Source organism: Fistularia commersonii, chromosome 23 (genome assembly GCF_037954325.1).
Source record: "Fistularia commersonii isolate RoL2024-O1a breed Wild chromosome 23, RoL_Fcom_v1.0, whole genome shotgun sequence".
Lineage (NCBI taxonomy): Eukaryota > Metazoa > Chordata > Actinopteri > Syngnathiformes > Fistulariidae > Fistularia > Fistularia commersonii.
In genome coordinates this window covers 12,769,135-12,789,366 of record NC_141306.1, presented here as the reverse complement: position 1 = coordinate 12,789,366, position 20,232 = coordinate 12,769,135, and the positions used below count along the sequence as shown (strand labels likewise).

Sequence of the window (20,232 nt, the reverse complement as noted above, 5' to 3'; positions counted from 1 at the left end):
GATTTCTTATTATAACCAGGGACCTTCTTGCTGTGATGGAGAAGCACTAACCACTGCACTGTCATAGACAACCAATTCCTCTATTAAATTACAGATAAATGGTAAAAAGAATAAAAAAAAATACAGTTCAGATAATAATCATTATTATCATTGTTATATTTTGTTGTTATTGTTATTGTTATTGTTGTTGTTGTTGTTGTTGTTGTACACCATTATTATTAGTAGTAGTAGTAGAAGTAGTATTTCATTAATCGATTTCTTATCATAATTATTTCTCTTTTTTATCATTTCATTATTTTATTTATATTATTGTCTAAAGAACAGCTGTGTTTCAGATCCTGTTACTGACACTGTGTTTTCCTCAAATCCAAGTCTGGAATTATTTCTCTCCGTGAGAAAAACAAAACACTGGACTTTGAGTTCAGGATGAAAATGGCGCAATCAGCTCCGAGGGTCGGGGAGCCTTTCCAAGAGACATTTAGCTCAATCACACCATCATTACGCTAGCAGAGGAAATGAAGGCTTTGAAAAGGAACTGATATCCAATCACCGGAATGATCCCGTAAAGGGTCACGACCCCCTTTCGGACCCAACGTCCAATCATTTTGCAACCGACCAGCAGGTTTTCTTACTTCATGGACTTCGTCCCTCACGTCTGACCTTGTCCCTCCTAAAGCAGTGTCAGAGATGTCCTCCGACCCACCTCCACCCTTCACATCTAGAGTGACTCATCCCGAGGAAAACTACATCCACCTGTGGCTACGTGGTGTCTGCAGATAACTCACCGCAGACGGACAACACACACACACACACACACACACACACTCCTGGACAATGTTGTGCAAAGTAGAGGAGACGGTAAATCATGTTAAATGTTGCCTCAGATAAATTGTAATGTTTGTTAAGAGAAACAGGAACACACTTATCTGTGTGACTCAACATTGCTGCTTTTGTGTGTGTGTGTGTGTGTGTGTGTGTGTGTGCTTGTGTGTACGTGTGTGTGTGTTTGGTGCATCGCCAAACATGTTCCATGAGTTCTGTGAATGGAAATCCAAAGTTTAAATCACCATAGCATGAATGGAAACTATACATATGTAAGCATGGGTGGGTGTGTGTGTGTGTGTGTGTGTGTATGTCTGTGTGTGTGTGTGTGTATGCGTGTGTGAGTGGGTGAGTCTGTGCAGCATGTGCGTGTGAAAGCTAATTGCTTCCAGAGGCAGGATGTGACATGATGAGCCCCTCCTTCACTGCTGACCTAGCACACACACACACACACACACACACACACACACACACACACACACACACACACATACGTGCGCACACACAAACACAAAATCAAAAGTGTGTTGTAACACTTCAACCAAACAGACTCTCAATGAGACCCATAAAAACATAAAGGAGCATTTGGGCAGCGGGGTGTTTATGTGTGTGTGTGTGTGTGTGTGTGTGTGTGTATGCCTGTATGTGTGTGTGTGTGTGTGTGTTTGGTCTGTATGTGAGAAGGATTAGTTTTTCTGAAGTGGTGACAATCAAACTTCTAATTCATTATGAAGACTACCCTGCAGCCAGAGTCGCATCACCCAATTATTACATATCTGGAAAATTGTTTTGTTGTATATACCAACTATAAAAATATAAAAATAACAAGTTAACTGTGTTTTACTTAGAGATTCATTCATTCATTCACTACTTGTATATATATATATATATGTACATCTCGGGGTAATTATTCTGTCTTTAAACCAGGATAGCAGCCCCTCCAGGAGGATCCATCTGGAACCACATGCTCTTTAATGGCGTAGATTTGAATCCTCTCGAAGTCCAAAGCAAACTTTGGAAATAGAGGAGATCTTCTCTAATGTCTACCTCCTCTCTTACCTGAAGGTCCCAGGGCTGACAGGGAATTCCAGACCGCGTCACATTCATGCCACCCATGTAGAAACGCCCTCTATCGTTGTAACACGTCACTGTTGGAGCCAATCAGAACAGATCCAGGATCAATACGATAGCGTCCACGAGATGATTGAAGCAAGGTTGGTGTTCTGGACTGGATGGAGAAATAACTTCAGAACTTACCAGTGACTTCATCTGACTTTATGTCTGAAAGGTAGAAAAGAAGGAATCAAATGAGTGCAGTATATTGGGGGTTATGTAGTGACAGGGTGAGCAAGGGGGTGCGGGATTAAGCTGCACCCGTCAATCAAATGGCCATTCTTAAAAAAGGCATGCTAGCTAACAACGATGCTAATTCTTTCTAAATTTGCAAACATCACAAATTTTCATGGAAATCTACTTTATGTTGTCAGTATTAGCAAGTTGTTTCTTCTTCTCCCCAGGAAGATCAGGATCCTCGGAGCCTTACAGGTGAAAGTGATGCAAAATGGAGTCTTGTGTCGAAAGCCCTCTGGAGAACTCGAAATGTGGTGACCTCCAATGTGGACACGGGGTTCACGTGAAGCTAAAGGTTCTGGCGATCTCTCTGTTTCAGTCTTACCCAGGAATGGTACTTGAGTACAGGCCTCTGGGTCTGAGAGTAGACTGGGCAATGCCTGACATTTGGGCAACAGCGAAGCCGGACTTTGGGCTCCAGGTCTGTAGATCCCCGGCTGAAAGGAGCTGCTGCCATCCAGCGCCATCCACTCCTTGTGGCAGTACAGCTCCTTCACAGCCAGGCAGTGTTCCCTGGAGATGAAACAAAAAGACACAATTAGTCATTTTCAGTGGACCACCATGTCCGAAAAACCAGTGGGAGATACTGATGTCCTCTCCACGCAGCGGACAACTTCCCAACTGTATGACCACTTGCCAGAAATTTGGACTAAGATCAGGACAGAGGCAGAAGTTTGGTCACTGTGCACTAACTCATGTCTCTTTGAACAAAACCTACTTCTCCGAGCAGTCTAAATGTACATGTTTGCATTTACAAGGAACTGCTACTCGTCAGCTTCCATATAAGGACGTTTCCTACTGTTTATCATAGAGTTTATATGGAAACTACACTGCTCAAAAAAATAAAGGGAACACTTAAAAAACACATCCTAGATCTAAATGAATGAAAAGGAAGCTTCACTTATATGACAGAATCAAAGTGAAGTGCCCGCACCTGCAGACGGGTTTGGGTGCTGGTCCCAACCCAGATGGGTTACAATCCGGGAAGGACGCGTGGCAGAGAAGCGATTGCACGGCGGGGCTGCACAACACACTTAGTCCCTCCAGCTGTGCCCACCAGCTCTGGACCAGGTACTCCTGCAGGTCCTCCGGGTCCGGGAGGCTCGTGTTGAAGAAGACCAGTGAGCTGTCTCGCAGGATGCTGTGGCAAACGTCTCCACGGTACGCGCTGCAGTAGCCCGCCACACCTTTATAGAGTCTGAGGGAGGGAAGAACCACAGACAGGAGGTCTTTGGGAGCAGAGGAACTCTTTGCTTCAAAAAACGAGCATCTGCAAACAAATTAGCAGGTCGCATGGCCTTCGCCCAACCCTCTTGCCATTTGGAGTCATCCACTCAGCTAACCGTTATCTCACCATGCTTTTCCGCCACCGTCACTAGTAAGAGGCGGTAACCTGGGCCAATCACAGGGCCTCATGTTGAGACGTGCAACCATTCACCCTCTCGTTCGCAACTACGGAGTGAGAGTCTTCAATGGAGAACCTTCCGTCTGTGAGCCAACTGTTCTAACCAGGACTCCACTGCACTGTACCATCTGGGATCAGTAGGACATCAAGCATCAAGTTGTTTGAAAAATGTTCCTGTTATGGAAGCCCTGGTCTCAGAAGAGCAGGCGTTCCTCCGAATCGGGAGGTTAGAGGTTCAATTCCAAGCTCCTAGTGCATCTTTGGGCAAAGACACTGAACCTCCCAGTTTCTCCAGATGGTCTGATTAGCTCCTTGCATGGCAGCTTTGGAAGCGGTGTTAGTGCTGTCAGAGCAGGTAGAAGGAACGCAGATGTTTGCACCCTCGGCCTCTGGATCAGCCGCTGAGTCGCTCACCCCTGTTTTCTCACAGATCTGGATCGTTTGCTTTTACGGTCAGCGAGTTGATGTCCAGCAGGAGCCAAGTAGGAGCTGCTGAGGACTCTGAACGTGATGTCCTCATCTGAGGACTCTGGGTCGTGGAGGTCAAGTGAGTTGCTCCACTGTGATGACTGATGAGAGGGCAGCAGGAGGACGTGAAAACAGGGATTCCAGTGTCAGAATAATATGACTGTTCTTGGAAACGGCCTCTTCTCCATTCCAGATGAAGATAAAGTCGGACCTCCTGACAGGAGGGCCTTTTTTGCTGGACTGATCGTCATGTTTGTTCTGTCACAGGAGACCTTGATAAGACGATATTTAGATGTTTAATAAAAGCTTTGTGTTTATTATCTTCTCATGGTGGACCTGCGTTCCTCCCTGCTTGCATTCCCTGTCTTCTGATCCTTTGGACATCAGTGGACTTGAGTAGAACCCATGTATGCCATTGCTTTGGGACCTGACAGTGGCTGAATCTTGGATGAAGTCATGGTGGAAAACATCACGCCTTGCTCCCCTGTCATCTTCTGTATATCCAGTAGAACTTACAATCCCCAGATGTGGCCCCCAGGGGACTGAACATTATTTGAGGAACACTCAAAGCCTACTTGTAAATCCTTCTCCCCCCCCCCCCCCCTGCGCCCGGGTCCACCTTCATCAGCGTTCCCACGTCAGATGTGCTCCAGATGCAACAACAGTTTGGCAGATCATGAAGGATCACGCCGTTGAATCTGGTGGTTCTTCGGTTTGCTGTCTCACAGACCAAAACCTCCCGCAGAGGAGCTCTGGATGTACTGAAATATGTCTCTGACCGCGAGGCTGAGTGAGAAAAAAGGTGCTTCCTGGTATTGAACCTCCTCGGTCTCCAGCTCTTGTCCGGCCAGACAAGAGCATGTGTCTGGGTTTGTTGAAGATCTACCATAAGAACCAAGCACCATGATGGACCCTCAATGTTCAACCAGAAAAAGCTGTTTACTTCCTGGGATCTTCTTCTCAGTCCTCTTCATCCTGGGACCCAGAACTTCCTGCAGCTTTACTCACTGAACTCGAGGTTTAATTCATTCATTCCTTATATACACCACTTATTATTATTTTTTTTTTTTTATTATTATTATTATCCTTCACTGAGGATTGCGGAGGGGCGGGAGCCTATCCCAGCAAGGGCGAGGTGGGGTTAACCAATCACAGGGCTCCATATAGAGACATACAACTATACATACAACCATTGATTCATTCATTCACTGAGCATTCAGCACCTCAAATGAACCTCCTGCATGTTTCCGGAGTTTGGGAGGAACATTTAGAAACACACAGAAAGTATGAAATGAAATTATTTCAAATACGATTATTCAAGTACAATGTGAAGGCGTGTTAAAGAAAATCTAAAAATCACTATTGAATTTAAAAAACAAAGAGAAGGAGTTGCTAGCTAGCAGGAACAAGTTAGAGTCTAGACATGTATTATAAGAGCCAGATACTCTCTTACCTCCACTCTACGGAGGTGAGGCAGGGTCCGGAGGAGGTCGGCCGCAGGAGGACAAGGAGGAGAAGCGTGGAGAGCAGGAAGGACAAGGAGGTGATCCAGAAGATACAAGCCAGCCTTATCAGGCAGAGAACACCAAACATCATGCTCCTCTGAGGGGAACTGGCCTGAATCTGAGGGCATCTGGGGAAGACCAGATCTGGGGGGGCTCCGGGGAAGCAATGTGTGTGGTCAAGGCATATGTGTGTGTGTGTGTGTGTGTGTGTTCATAAGGTTCTCTCTGCAACCCAATGGGGGTGACAAGCAGCAGGTGAAGACACACAACCAGCAGCTATGAAAACATCACATTACGCTCACCATCGATGGTGACCTTTGCCGTTGCCTTGACGGTGTTGGCGCCGGCGTTGTGTCTGTTGGAGGCCAGGCAGGTGTAGAGCGCCGGTTTGTTGGCCGTCACCCTGAGAACGGAGAGGACGGCCTCCCCCACCAGGGTCTCCTCCACGGAAGCACCCGAGATCTTTCAGGGGAATAACAACAATCGGTACTTGAATGCAACATCCGCTTCGAGGTACTTCTCGCACGACAGTTGTCCTCAAACGGGGACGGTGTCGTCTCTATGACGACGACGACGTTGTCATTTCCCTTCGCTGCCACCGGGGGGCGCTCGCACATGACGGAGTGACCTCCAGCCACATGTCCTCACAGGAGGAGGCGAGAAACCTTCATAGAAAGCTGCTGAGTGATGGGAAAACATCGTGACAGCTCATACTCCCCAACTCCCTTTGTGAAATTATGGGATGTTTCTTCTAAACTTTGGTGTGGTGGTTAAGCAGTCCTATATATAAATATATAAATAATAAATGATTTACAAGCGCTGCTACATGGAATAACACTGTAACAAGCACCCAAGGCTATAAAAGAGGCAGAACAGGAAAACACTGGGGCTGTGTCCTTTGGGATCATAAAATGAAATAAAATAAAATGAAATAAAATGAAATAAAATGAAATAAAATAAAATAAGATAAAATTAAATAAAGTAAAATTAAATTAAATTAAATTAAATTAAATTAAATTAAATTAAATTAAATTAAATTAAATTAAATTAAAATAAAATAAAATAAAATAAAATAAAATAAAATAAAATTAAATTAAAAGTACTAGTAACCATGCCCACAAGTAGGTCTGTGGATTTCAACCCAATCCCAGAGGCGTGATACAGAGGTCAACCCGGAGATCCTGGAGCCAATCCCAGGTGAGGCTATGCAAGAGGCGGAGCTAAACCCCATCCCGCCAACGCCATGCTGCTTTTCTCTCTTCACACAAACAAATGAAAGGGGGATTTACGACGCTAACGCTGGAGTTCCTGTGAAGCTGTGGGTGACAGTGTTTTTACCACAAGCTACATAAATTACATCACACACACACACACACACGCAAAGAATTTACAAGTAGCACTGCATGTACTGCACTCGGGACTATTAAAGAGCCAGAAGTGATGTGGTCTGTCTGCTCAAAGCAACACACATGGAAACAAATCAAATAAAAATCACATGTATGTGTGTGTGTGTGTCCGAAGTCCATCTGTTCCAGGCTTGATGAAGCACCACACAGGTAGACGAGGTAAAAGAGCTTCAACTACCGGCCGCAGAGCTTTTGAGAAATCTGAATCTCAAATAGACGATTCACGATCGGTGTGCAGGCTCTGCACACTGCAAAGTCTCGGCCTCTGTACTGGATAATGTCTTTTCCTACCGTCCCCAAACATGACGCCTGCGGTTTCACACAGTCAGCTACCCGTCCAGGAGACATCACACGCAGGGCACATGGTGACACACACTTTTGCTCTGACATTTATAAAACAACCCCATTACTTCTTTCGGGGCTGTGAATTACTCAGGACATTGCAATAAATCTCTGTTTTCCTTCGTCACCATAATGAGAATACCACCCCTGCGCGTGTGTCTGTGTGTGTGTGTGTGTGTGTGTGTGTGTGAGGTCATCAGTTCTGGGCTGAAACAGCAGTTTCTGCGAGGAGTCTCCATGTTCTCCTCATGTCTGGTTCTCTTGGTTCCTTCTACAGTCCAAAAACATGTTGGAGGTTCATCGGAGACCCAAATTGTCCCGATGGTCGACGTCTACCATGATTTAAACTGTTACTTTTTTTTACGCTTCGAACACTGCTGCTTAAACAATTATGCGGTTAATTTATGGATTTATTTAGGCTGACAAGCTTCGTGCCGCCAAAACATTTAGCCTCGTCACATCAGACCAATGAAACTGCCATGAAATTCTGAGGCTGTTTAATTCTTACATTTGAAGAAGACGACATTAATGGTTTTAGCGCACAGGAAGAAGACCAAGATAGCCGTCAGCTGGAGTTGGACAAAGTGGGGAAAGAAAATGGATTGCTGAAGGGATGGGCTTTTCCTTGTGTTACCTGTTTTTTAATTTTTGTCATCAGCCGTGTTACAGGCACTGATCAGAAAAAAGCATTTCCAGAGCGTATTTGTGGATGTTTCCGGTATGTATTTGATTAAAAGTGTAAGAAAATCTCTCTGCTAGGAACCATTTTAATGTGAGGAGGAGGCGCTCACCTACTTTTACATGAAATATGCAAGTAAATGTAAAGAAACTTTGCAAACTGCAGGGGAGAAGAGACGAAATATTCAACTACACTGAGACTCGGTCTCTCAGTTCAACAATTCTTGCTGTTTTTGAAACACAAAAGGGGCTTCATAAAAGCTGTGCAGTGAACACACCACACTCATGCACGGTTGATAATATAAATGAAAGGCAAGAGAAAGTACTTGTAAACAAAGTACAGCTCTGGCTGAAACGCCATATAAACGCGATGAAATATAATAGGAATATGTGTCCCCCGACATGTGCCTGGTTACTGTCTTCCCCGTGATACAGCCATAATAGAGCCCGCCGTGCTGTGCACTGTGCCACAATTCAGATTTGGGTTTCGCCTGGTTTATATTCACAAGAATGAGCGTCTAACTGGAAAATGCTGAAGCTGCTTCAAATAAAATAAAATAAAATAAAATAAAATAAAAGCGTCTAACTGGAAAACGCTGAAGCTGCTTGTCCTCAGGGATCATAAGATAGAATAAAATAAAATAAAATAAAATAAAATAAAATAAAATAAAATAAAATAAAATAAAATAAAATAAAATAAAATAAAATGAAATAAAATAAAAGCGTCTAACTGGAAAACACTGAAGCTGCTTGTCCTCAGGGATCATAAGATAGAATAAAATAAAGTAAAATAAATAAAATAAAATAAAATAAAATAAAATAAAATAAAATAAAATAAAATAAAATAAAATAAAATAAAATAAAAGCGTCTAACTGGAAAACGCTGAAGCTGCTTGTCCTCAGGGATCATAAGATAGAATAAAATAAAATAAAATAAAATAAAATAAGATAAAATAAAATAAAATAAAATAAAAGCGTCTAACTGGAAAACACTGAAGCTGCTTGTCCTCAGGGATCATAAGATAAAATAAAATAAAATAAAATAAAATAAAATAAAATAAAATAAAATAAAATAAAATAAAATAAAATAAAATAAAATAAAAGCGTCTAACTGGAAAACATTGAAGCTGCTTGTCCTCAGGGATCATAAGATAGAATAAAATAAAATAGAATAAAATAAAATAAAATAAAATAAAAGCGTCTAACTGGAAAACGCTGGAGCTGCATGTCCTCTGGGATAATAAGATAAAATAAAATAAGATAAAATAAAATAAAAGCGTCTAACTGGAAAATGCTGAAGCCGCTTGCCCTCAGGGATCATAAAATAAAATAAAATAAAATAAAATAAAATAAAATAAAATAAAATAAAATAAAATAAAATAAAATAAAACAAAATAAAATAGCCAAGCCCTCAAGAAGATCTGTTTTTCTGTGATCTGTATTTCAAAATAATAAAAATAATACACAATTTTCAGCCGGCAACAGATTCTACCCAATGCCAGTGACCTGATACAGCCGGGATGTATGTACATATGGATGGATGGATGGATGGATGGATGGATGGATGGATGGATGGATGGATGGATGGATGGATGGATGGATGGATGGATGGATGGATGGATGGATAGAACCACCATCACTGGCAAAGAAATCAACATCTACATCATCAACATCATCTCTAAAAAGACAGAAATTGGTTGAGTAATAGACCTCACACACACACACACACACACACACACACACATGCACACACAGTGAATTGGAACACTCACGGTATTTCCATTCTCTAACCAGGTGATGGTGGGCACTGGGTTTCCCGTGGCGTTACACTCCAGGGAAACCTGGCTGCCGTAGGCCACTTTCTTCTCCTTCGGAACCCTCAGGATTCGTGCAGGAGCTGCACAAATATCAGGCCATGTGCACGCACACACACACACACAACGCACACACAGATTAGAAATAGCATTTCTCCGGTTGTAGAAGGATGATAATCCAGCAGTTGAAAGCCACACCTTGCACCTCTATGGTGACAGGCTTGGAGAAGGCCAACCCAAAGCTGTTCCTGGCCACGCAGCGGTACTGGCCCGCATCCTCTTTCTGGATGTGATGGATTTTTAGCGCTCCATAGTCAAGAATGGTGACCCTGGCGCTGATCTGAAAGATGATTTGGCGCATTTTCAAGATTTGATGATACAAACGAGGACACAGGTAAAAGAGTAAGTCCATATTGTCGCCAGAATCCTGCAGTTGAGAGTCTCACCTTTATCAGTTCGTCGTCTTTGAGCCACGTGACATCCGGCTTTGGGTTACCGAGGGTAACGCAAGGCAGCACCGCTTTGGATTCCACCAAAAGGGTCACATTGGTCGGATGTCGTTTAATTTGTGGTTCTGAAGGATATCGACAGACGGCGTACACAAGTGGCTCCTTAATCCGAAATGGCAGATATGTGCTGTTTCAAATCTCCAGCTTTGGCGAAAAAGAAGAACATACTCATCTTGAGCTGCAGCGCTCCGCAGCTCTTAGCCGGTTCTCCAATGCCATTATTGGCCAGGCAACAATATTCTCCATTGTCCGGTTCCCGTGCATGGGGGATGATGAGCATCTGTCCCTGCTCCCTGGTGACGTACCGGGTGTCGTAGTACCTGGAGGGATGAAGAGTTTGGTTTCTGCTGACTCAGAACTGCTTTGTCCAAAAACTAAATGCCAACCTGTTAAAGAATTGTATTTTAATTGAGTTTCCTCTGTTCATGTACCACCAGCAGTAGCAGTTACCGGTCCTAAGCAGCCCATTTTGGCTGGGGACAAATTACACGCCTGTCGCCGTGGTTACCAATGTTGGACAGACTTGTAATTCACATTGCACCAGTGTTTCCAGCAGGTTCCCTCACGAAGGACTGAAAAACTGGAGGTCACACACTACACGCCTTCTCAAACGGTCAGTTTAAGGCCCGTTTCTCTTTTTTTGTCCAGCCCGTCAAACTATTTTCTTTAAATATTTTGAGAAGTATTTTCAATTAATATTGACTTTAGAAACTCTTTATTTTTTTTCTTTTGTTTGAATTTGTATGGATGATTACATACAAAATTATGTTGGCATATTTATATGATCATGACGGATTTTTAAATGCCGAAATATTTGAATTGCAATTTTAAATTTGTTCAGTTTACTTGATATCTAGTTGGTCCAGGCATAAGAACTAAATAAAAAATGTGGCCCACCAGCCAAAATAATTGCCCACCCCTAGTTTGGATGGTAAACAAAAATGGTGGACAAACACGACTGTTGGTGTATCAATTATTTCAGTCCAGTTTGGATTAATCGCTTCTCCCCGCTTCTCTGTTCGCCATCGTCGATTTGATATTCGCATGCTTTATCATCTGACGCTACTTCCTGTTTACCCGCCTCCTCTTTTTTGAATGGCTGTTGGTTGCATGCGTTAGCGGTCAGGTAGATGATCAGCACACAACGCATCAAGCCGAAAAAGAGATTCAAACATGTTTGATTGCGAGTGCAATCATGCACTGATGGGTTTCTGTAAACACGCTAACTGCCCAACTAGCCGCTCCCACTGATCTCGAATAACCACGCCCTCTTTCCCAAACTAGCTACCATTACCGTCCCAGACCAGCGCTGACTGGAGTTGCTAATCCTGGCTAAATGGGGCCAGAATCCCTGCAGTGTTTCCCCAGCCCGGGCCGAGATGACCCAATCAGGAGCTCGGTTGTAAACAAACAAATAATATTAATACTGTGAGGGATTAAAGGTATAAAAATACACGGATGACCAGACAAATATATACTGCTCAAAAAAATAAAGGGAACACTTGAACAACACAATGTAACTCCAAGTCAATCCCACTTGTGTGAAATCATAGTGTCCACTCAGGAAGCAACACAGATTCATTTTGACTTGTTTTAAGGACATTACATCAAAGTTGGATCAGCCTGGAGTTTGTTTTCACACTTTAATTTGGAGTGTGATTCCTAATCCAGACCTCCATGGGTTGATACAATTGATTTCCATTGATCATTTTTGTGTGATTTTGTCGTCAGCACATTCAACTGTGTAAAGAGCAAAGTATTTCATAAGAATATTTCATTCATTTAGATCTAGGATGTGTTTTTTAAGTGTTCCCTTTATGTTTTTGAGCAGTGTACTTCTAAATTTGTGTCACCTCTGAAGAAGACCGAGCGGAGAGGAAAAGTTTGTTTTGTGTGTGTGTGTATGTGTGTGTGTGTGTGTGCATCTCACATGATGGGCTGGTTGTTCTTCGTCCATGTGATGTCCGCGGAAGGGCGGGACTCCACCTCGCAGATGAAGGTTGCGTTGTGGTCCAGCAGGACATCCACCGTCTCCAGCAAGGTGATGATGCGAGGTGCTGGGCAGAGAACATTCCAGGGTTCTGTTACCGGGGTCGTTATCGGGAAACAAAGGATTGTCGGAGTTTAACGAGAGGATTGTGTTTTATCTGTGACCCCGGGGGGACGTTCTGCCACTGCGGATCCTCGGAGCACATGGTTTCCATGCGCACGTCCATGCAGCCCTGCCAAGAACATCTAGCTATGGATGTTTTAAGAAGAAATCTGAGTTGGGTCTCAAAGTGTAAACAGCTGCATCCTTTCAGCCAAATTACTCCTGCTTTTCCTCCCATGTGACGGAGTCGTCTGTCTCCAGCTGCCGGCAGCAGCTCCGGGACCGAGTCCAAGGACTAGTTACGACTTCAGACATGACACTCAGGAGAAAGGGGGAACGTTAATACTTTTCTTTTTTATTTGTTCCTGGAAGTACAGCCGGACCGCTGGGGGTTCTCAGCCTCATATGGAGAATCATGAAGCTGCACAAGTGCTTCAAGAAGTACATCTAAGAGCAGGGGCTGCAGTTCGACAGTTGACTTGCTTCATATGTCATTCTAGAGTCCGTCAGTAGCTCTACCCTGTATCTCATTTCGACTGACGGCTTTTGTTCGATGAAAGTCCAGGAAGTCGTCCGCTCAGCGGATCCGGCAAAGAAGTCAGGTTTTAATCAAACGATCTCCATCCCAAGTGTAGAAACTTCACTCTCCTCTGGGCACGAGGGGTCAAAGTGGAAGCAGACTGAGGGTGGACTGATGTCACGTGTTGATGTATTTCCCCTCCGGATATGATAATGTGGACGGAGACTATATATGGGTTCTGATCGGAGACACGGGGGCTGCTTTCAACTCTTCACGACCCGTGGAAAGGAAGAGGAGGAATAGGAAACAGACCATACAGTAAAGTGGAAGGGATATGAAGTCCAGAAAAGAAAAAGAAGGGTTAGAGAAATGTCCGGGGCTTGGAGGGGCTTACTTTTATCTCCCGGTCAGACGTGAGGTTTTGCAATAACGCAGACGGGGCGAGCAGCCCACGTTTTTGCCTTCAGGCGCCGACGCCAGGTCCGATCACACCTGAGTTGGACAACTCAGCACCTCTTGGCCTTTGGGTCACGTGACCTGGAGAGGGCCAGATCCATCTTCACCGCTCAACCGGCTCTGTTGGTGTAGTTAGCGCTTTAGCATGTTGGCATGCTAACATCAGACTCGCAGTTTCATGATAATATCCTACTTTTTAAGTTCGTTGTCGTTTTTTTTTTCCGACTGGCAGCCGGTCAAAACGTTCCCAGAACTCCAACTCTAAAACATCTACCAGCTGCCATGTTAATTACCTTTGAATTAACTCAAATTCCATCCAGGTTTTTTCATGGAAAAGAAGTGAGCGCATGACGTTTCCACGCCGTACGAACCCCTGTGTCTGAAGGCGTTCGGCTCAAGGCTCTCATGTCGGGAAAAATAGCGTGGAGTTTAATGTGCGTGGTGACGCGTAGCCCTCTGCCCTGTGGGAGTCTGAGACGGCGGTTTCTATTTTTATTGCTACTTTCACTGCAGATGGACCACATCTGAGGGGAGGAGAAGCCACAGCGGCCCCTCTTCAGACCAGCAGTCTCACCCCGGCTAATCTTCCGAGTCGCTCCCAGTGTTCGGTAGAATCCACTTCCACAAATGGTCTGGTCCGAACCATCACCCCTCACTGCCGCTGCTTATACCTTCTCCGCTCCATCTGCAGTTTATGGTCTGGATTTGTTTTAAGCTTCCAGACGCACCAAACGGAGTATGTGTTCTTCAGTGGTGTGAAGGATCAGATGTTAGCAAAGGGAGTCACGGTGATCACGCCATCCAGGAGAAGCAGGCTCATGTCTGCCCACGGGAGCCCAGACCTTCTGTTGAAACAGGCCCCGTATTCAAACACCTCATGCTTGTTCCTCCGGAGTTCAATTCCATCTTCACCTGTGGGGTTCAGGACCATTTGTTGCCAGAGGAGAGTTCAGCTTTGGGACAAAGCATCATGTTATTGAGGATTTTTGGGGGTCAGAGACGTGAAGGCGTCAAATACCCTGTCCACACCTATGGCACTCAGGGACCAATAACAACGGGTCTGACTCCGGACGCACCCCAGGTCCGAGCCCAGAGTCTGACTCCGGGACCGGCTCAAGGTCCAACCCTGGGTCTGGCTCCCAGTCTGACCCAGTTAGCTTATTCTCCCAAGGTTAGCCCAGGCTTTGTGATAATTTCCAAGGAGCTACATGTAAACAAGTGATTTATTGCTAACCTAGCTTACAGCGACGCCGCAGGCTTCAGCTCAGGACAAGCGCTGTGTTGGGAGGAGAAGATGATTCACACATCGGGGCGAGGAGAGACCTGAGATGGCGAGTACCGTCAAGCGAAGTGGTTTGGAAAGTAATCTGACTACTTGGTGAATCTGTTAGCAAAATAGAAGTCCTCCATTCTTCCCATTCTTCCTCTCCTGTCTACACTTACTTCCCTTCAACAGTGCATGGTAGGAACCTCAGATCTTCTCTCATTGGTCAGGTTCACAGGGGGCATGGCTTGATCTCCGGCAGTATATCTCCGGGCATCCACCACTGGTATTTCTTTTACGAATATCAAAGCTGTTATTGCATAATTACAGCTATGAGCTTGTAGCTGTTAGCACTGCTGGCATTAGCAGTGCTTGATCACTGTCCCTTCCAAGCCTCAAAACTCACTCCTGCTCTTCTTCTCACCGTTCCTTTCTACCGCGACCTGTTGAGAAGAAGGCCGCCCACACTGAGCTGGGATCTGCCCGAGGTTCCTGCACAAAAGGTAGCGTTTCCTGGACGCTCTCTCCAAGTGCTTGCTCCTGGGGGAAGGTTGGGTTCCTGTAGATCCATGTTCCCAATACCAGAGGTGCATTATGATTTTTTTTTTCATTCATACATACATAGAACGTAACAAAAAAAAAAAGAATCCTGGACAAAACCCTGTCAAATAACATGGAATAAAGGCAAAAAGATTAGGTAAGAAAAATTCAGAATGCAGGGTATTTAACCTGCAGTGGACAAACGGTTATTTTTTGCTCGATTCAAAGAAAAGGCCGTTTGTCTCAACTGTCAAGAGACGGTGGCTGTATTCAAAGAACACAATCTGAATCCCGTCACAAAGGCAAGAATGATAGCTTGCAAGGCCAAATGCGAGCAGACGAACTCTCAAAGCTAAAAAGTGGACCGTTAGCTCAATAGAGTACATTTGTACGCCAAGCTCGGCTGAAACGGTCCTCTGTTCGAACTAGCTTTCGGGGTCGCAACTGATAGCAAGCAGCAGTGAACCTTTCACTGATGGAGAATTTGTCAAGAACTGCAAACAGTTGTGTCTGCAAGAAAGATTAATATTCCTTGGTGTTTTGTTTTTTTTGTGAAATACTTGAAAAGGGTTATTATTCATTATTATTCATTTTCTGTTTTTTTTTTTCCTGTCAAGATCCCAGAAAGGGTTAATTTTTGGTTGTATGTGGCTTCCTGGAAAACAGTAAATGTTTATGTTTCGACACCTCTGCGATTGTTACATTTTTTGTGACGGCCAGAGAAGGGAAAAGTTATTTTGCCCTCGCAGGAAAAAAGTTTGGATCATCTTAAAGAGTGTGGTCCAGACTTGCTCTGCATGGAAAGGCCATCAGACACCTGGGTTGGGATTCGGAGATGCATAAATAAAAATCTGCTTTGCCTCCAGAGTCCTCGTTCCGGTCCTGCCATCAGGGTCAGGGGATTGTTTATCTGCTCCTACAAAACATGTACTTTGCTCTGCTCTGCAGGCTCTGCTTAGCATGTGACCCAGAGGCTCTGCCAGCGCTGGACGCCAGCTCAGATGTCCCGACGCCCTCGGGCCGCGGCCGATATCTCCTGTTCCCGGCGGCACACAGCAGGTCCAGGTGGACACCGGGAACCAGAGGCTTGTCAACTGTTTAGCGATCGACAAATGCGGCGTGGTTTCACCCCGTGAAGGTCCATAAACACCTTCTCCTGTTCCGTGCAGGACGTGCTGAAAAGCAGCTGATGCCAGCTGGACATATAGGAGAGTTAATCCAGCGTTCCACTTGAAGGCTGAGGAGCAATTTGTATCGTGTTCTTTAAAATCCTCCCATGTTTGGATTGCTTTTAGATGTTGGTTCATCATGAGAAGATGGAGATGTGGTTGGTCCGGTGAAACACTGATGAACGAGTGAAAGCTGCCTTTTAGCCCTGACCCCGCACACACACCCTTAAAGCCAACCGGGGTGTGTGTGTCCAAAGTGTGTGTTAGCATTTTAGCTTTTAGCTACAATCAGCACAGAGTCCCAGTCTGGTATCTCCATTTTCTTACATCTCGATGTGTTTATGATGTAGGATAATTGTCCGAGCGTCCGATCTACTGGAGCTCTGCAAACAAACATCTCCACCCAAAGCTTCACGCACACTTACCCCGCTGTACTCCAGCCGCCAAGGAGGCCACGAGTGTCAGAAGGAGGGTATGGAGGAGCCGAGCCGTCATCCTGTCTCAGAAGGGGACGCTCCGGGGAGGCAGGGTGTCTTCAGGTGCGCCTCCAGATTGCAGATTCAGAAGATCTCCATTACCAGGGGGTTCTTGTTTGTTCACTCGCCGCGTGTCCTCGATGGACAGCTACGAGCTCAACTCTATGTGTGTGTGTGTGTTTTATTCTGGTGATGGACAGCAGCAGCTGCTAGCTGTCCTCATGTGCTGCTTGGAGGTCCGAGCCCTCCTAGTGGTGAAAGAGGGAACTACAGCAACATTGATTCACAGAACCAACCATGTGTTCTCTGAGCTTCTCCAGCCTTCTCTCCACATTCTCCTTCCTGGGTTCTCTGTCTTCCTCCCTCAGTCCAAAAGTTCTTTGGAGACTCAATGAATGATTGGCAGGCGGCCCTGTGATTGACAGGTGACCCGTCCGGGTTAAACCCCGCCTCTGGGCTAAAGGATGCATGTGATTGGCTGAATCTAAACCAGGTCCACCTTCATAGGTGAGACATGGAGTTCAATGTCCATGTCAGTTGAAGGTTTTCCATTTACAATAATGATAATAATAATAATATTATTTAACATACTGTATATGATTAGAATATGAGTTCATAACAATATGATAATATATTATAATCTTACAAATATATTAATGACTATCATATCTATTTATTTACATTCATTTTATTCTTCACAACTTCACTGTGACTGGAACAAATAGACACAGTCATCCTCTGCCAGGGGTTCAAGCATTTATATTTATTGCATTTTGTTTTTATAGACCTAGAAAAACTCTATGACACGGTGCCAAGAGAGGAACTCTGGTATTGTATGAGGAAGTCTGAAGTGGCAGAGAAGTATGTTAGACTGGTGCAGGACATGTATGCTACCTGTGAGGTGAGGTGTACTGTAGAAGTAACAGAGAAGTTCAAGGTGGAGGTGGGACTTTATCGACAGGCTGACAGATGAGGTTAGACAGGAATCTCCATGGACCATGATGTTTGCAGATGACATTGTGATCTGTAGTGAGAGCAGGGAACAGGCAGAGGAAAATCTAGAGAGGAGGAGGAATACATTGAAAGGTCCTCTGCCAGGGGTTCATATATTTACATTTACAGTCTTACACACACACACACACACACACACACACACGCACCGGGCAGGAGGCAGCCTTTGTTTCCACCTGTTGCCCCCCCACTTCTGTATGTCCTGGTTTTATTTTTGGAAAGGAATGGCATGTGGCAGCTTCTCTGGCCTCTTCCACCCGGCAGGGTGGAGGCGTCCACCCCGCTGCCGCCGCTGCTTTGCAAAAAAGAAGAACGGCAGAGAAGAAGAGAAAATTATGACTTTTCTGAATGGTTATCCTACACATGGGGTCCTCCATCCGACCAAGATGATCTTTTTTTTTTGCATTGGGAGCTGAACAACTGCGGTGCTCAAGCTGGCCACTAGGGGGCGCTGTAGAGCAGGATAATCCTCACAATGAGGTGGAGCAGGTGAAAGAGCTTCATCTCCTCCTCTTGCTTCGCCGCTCCCAGTTTTGTGGTCTCCTATGAAGTCACAGTACAATGGCCTCAGACGCTTCCTGGTTATTGGACTTTTACTGAGCCCACAACTTGGAGTTGACATTGTTAAATCATTTACAGGGTTCTGGTTCTTCCATCTTCTCTGAGGTTCTCCACCAGCACCAACCTGCAGAGTCTCCATCCTGGAGCCCTGGACCATCAGAAGCACCAACAATGGGCAGACTGCTAGCTCCCTCTGCTGACAGGGGAGGAGATACAGACCCACTGGACGTGGGAGGTTTGTGTGTTTATATACACACACCTACAAATAGATGAATCAATAATCCCTTGCAGGAAATTATACATTACATTAAAAACATGCATTTATTCATACATAATAGATCTGTAACTTAAACACACACACACACACTCAAAGGGCTCCATGAGTGCAAAGAGACAAACACTAAATAATAATTGCCACAACAGATAGATAGATAGATAGATAGATAGATAGATAGATAGATAGATAGATAGATAGATAGATAGATAGATCTAAAATCTACTACACATGTGTTCACCATACCCCCCCCCCCCCCGTTCTGCCTTGCCACGTCCAGCAATCATTAACCAGCTGCTCCGCCAGCTCACCTTTTATCACATGTACCGCCCTTTGAACTGATCCACGCATACACGCACAAACTCACACTCACACACAGACACACACAGACACACACATCTACAAGCAGACACAAAGACATTAGAAGTTTCCACACGTGAAGGCCAGTCAGGTAGGAGCGCTAGTGGCTTATTAATCCTGATATGTGATGAAATTAGTATTGTGTGTGTGTGTGTGTGTGTGTGTTGCAGCACGCATGTGTGTGCATGCACGTGTACTGATTTTTTTTTTTTTCAAGGAACAGAAGGGTGTGTCACCATTTACCTTTTAACCTCATCCTATCACCGACAATTTCACCAAAAATTTCACATTCAAAGCTTGCATTTGACTGTTTACATACGCTGTGTACATGAGACTGTGTGTATTTGCGTGTGTGTGTGTGTGTCGTGTGTTTGAAACACCGGTGTGTTTAATCACTTTGATTGCAAGGCGAGTTCTTGAGATGGTTTCTGGTCCTCTGAAGGGTTGTCAGATGGAGTACCAGTCATTTTAGCAGCATGCAGCTTTAGCATGGTGGGAGTTGGCAACCATGCTGCTCCTACCAAGAGCAAGTTCCAAATGGTACTTCTGTCCGGATCCCTAGGAAAACACCACAAGGCCAGAACCCTTCGAGGGGTTAAGGAGGCCAGAGATCCGTGGTATCACCATGGAGATGTTGAAGGAAGATGGGGAGTGCACAGTCCAGTGGATTCTACAACATCATCTAGCACACATGGGTGGCAGAGCAGCTTCCCATCTTGGCCTTCTGGAATCGTACAGACCAAAAGCTCATCTGCCACATGCTCTCTACACCTCCCCAACTGGCCCAAATGGCCACTAGCCAGAAGGCTCTATGTCAGGGAGTCAGGGAGTCTGAGTATCAACATCTCTTCATTGCCCTCAAAGATCTCAAAGCCACCTTGAAACCAGTTTGATCACCACTCCCTCTGGAACATCCTGAGGTATGTCAAAGGAGAAGGACTCCAACTGGCTCTTCATCAACAGTGAGAAGCCCCTGATCTAGTCACATGCATTAGTGATCATCTCATGGTGGGCCTGAAGGTTCCAGACATATCCATTGGCAACTACCATCTGGCTCTAGTATGGAGATGGCACTGTCCTGTTTAGCCCCTCCTTCCAACGCCACATACCATGTGGAGGTGAGCTGTGAGAAGACCAGACCTTTGTATGTTGTCGGTGGACCGGACCCTTAACCTCTGCATGTCAGATGTTGTGGAATTTGTTACTTCCT

General features: G+C 44.9%; 1 protein-coding gene across 1 annotated transcript in view; it reads right to left on the bottom strand.

Moving 5' to 3' along the window:
• The window catches only part of musk (muscle, skeletal, receptor tyrosine kinase), a 32,824-nt gene extending 15,346 nt beyond the window's left edge, over positions 1-17,478 (bottom strand). The window contains exons 1-12 of the mRNA XM_086170830.1: positions 16,766-17,478; positions 12,230-12,356; positions 10,468-10,619; positions 10,237-10,364; positions 9,989-10,130; positions 9,749-9,873; positions 5,853-6,012; positions 5,499-5,505; positions 3,107-3,370; positions 2,498-2,685; positions 2,080-2,103; positions 1,882-1,970 (exon numbers count right to left, since the gene is read on the bottom strand). Of these exons, the coding sequence (XP_086026956.1) occupies positions 1,882-1,970; positions 2,080-2,103; positions 2,498-2,685; positions 3,107-3,370; positions 5,499-5,505; positions 5,853-6,012; positions 9,749-9,873; positions 9,989-10,130; positions 10,237-10,364; positions 10,468-10,619; positions 12,230-12,356; positions 16,766-16,835 (1,476 nt within the window). The 5' untranslated portion in view covers positions 16,836-17,478. The remainder of the gene's footprint in view (positions 1-1,881; positions 1,971-2,079; positions 2,104-2,497; positions 2,686-3,106; positions 3,371-5,498; positions 5,506-5,852; positions 6,013-9,748; positions 9,874-9,988; positions 10,131-10,236; positions 10,365-10,467; positions 10,620-12,229; positions 12,357-16,765) is intronic.
• Positions 17,479-20,232: the final 2,754 nt, after the last annotated feature.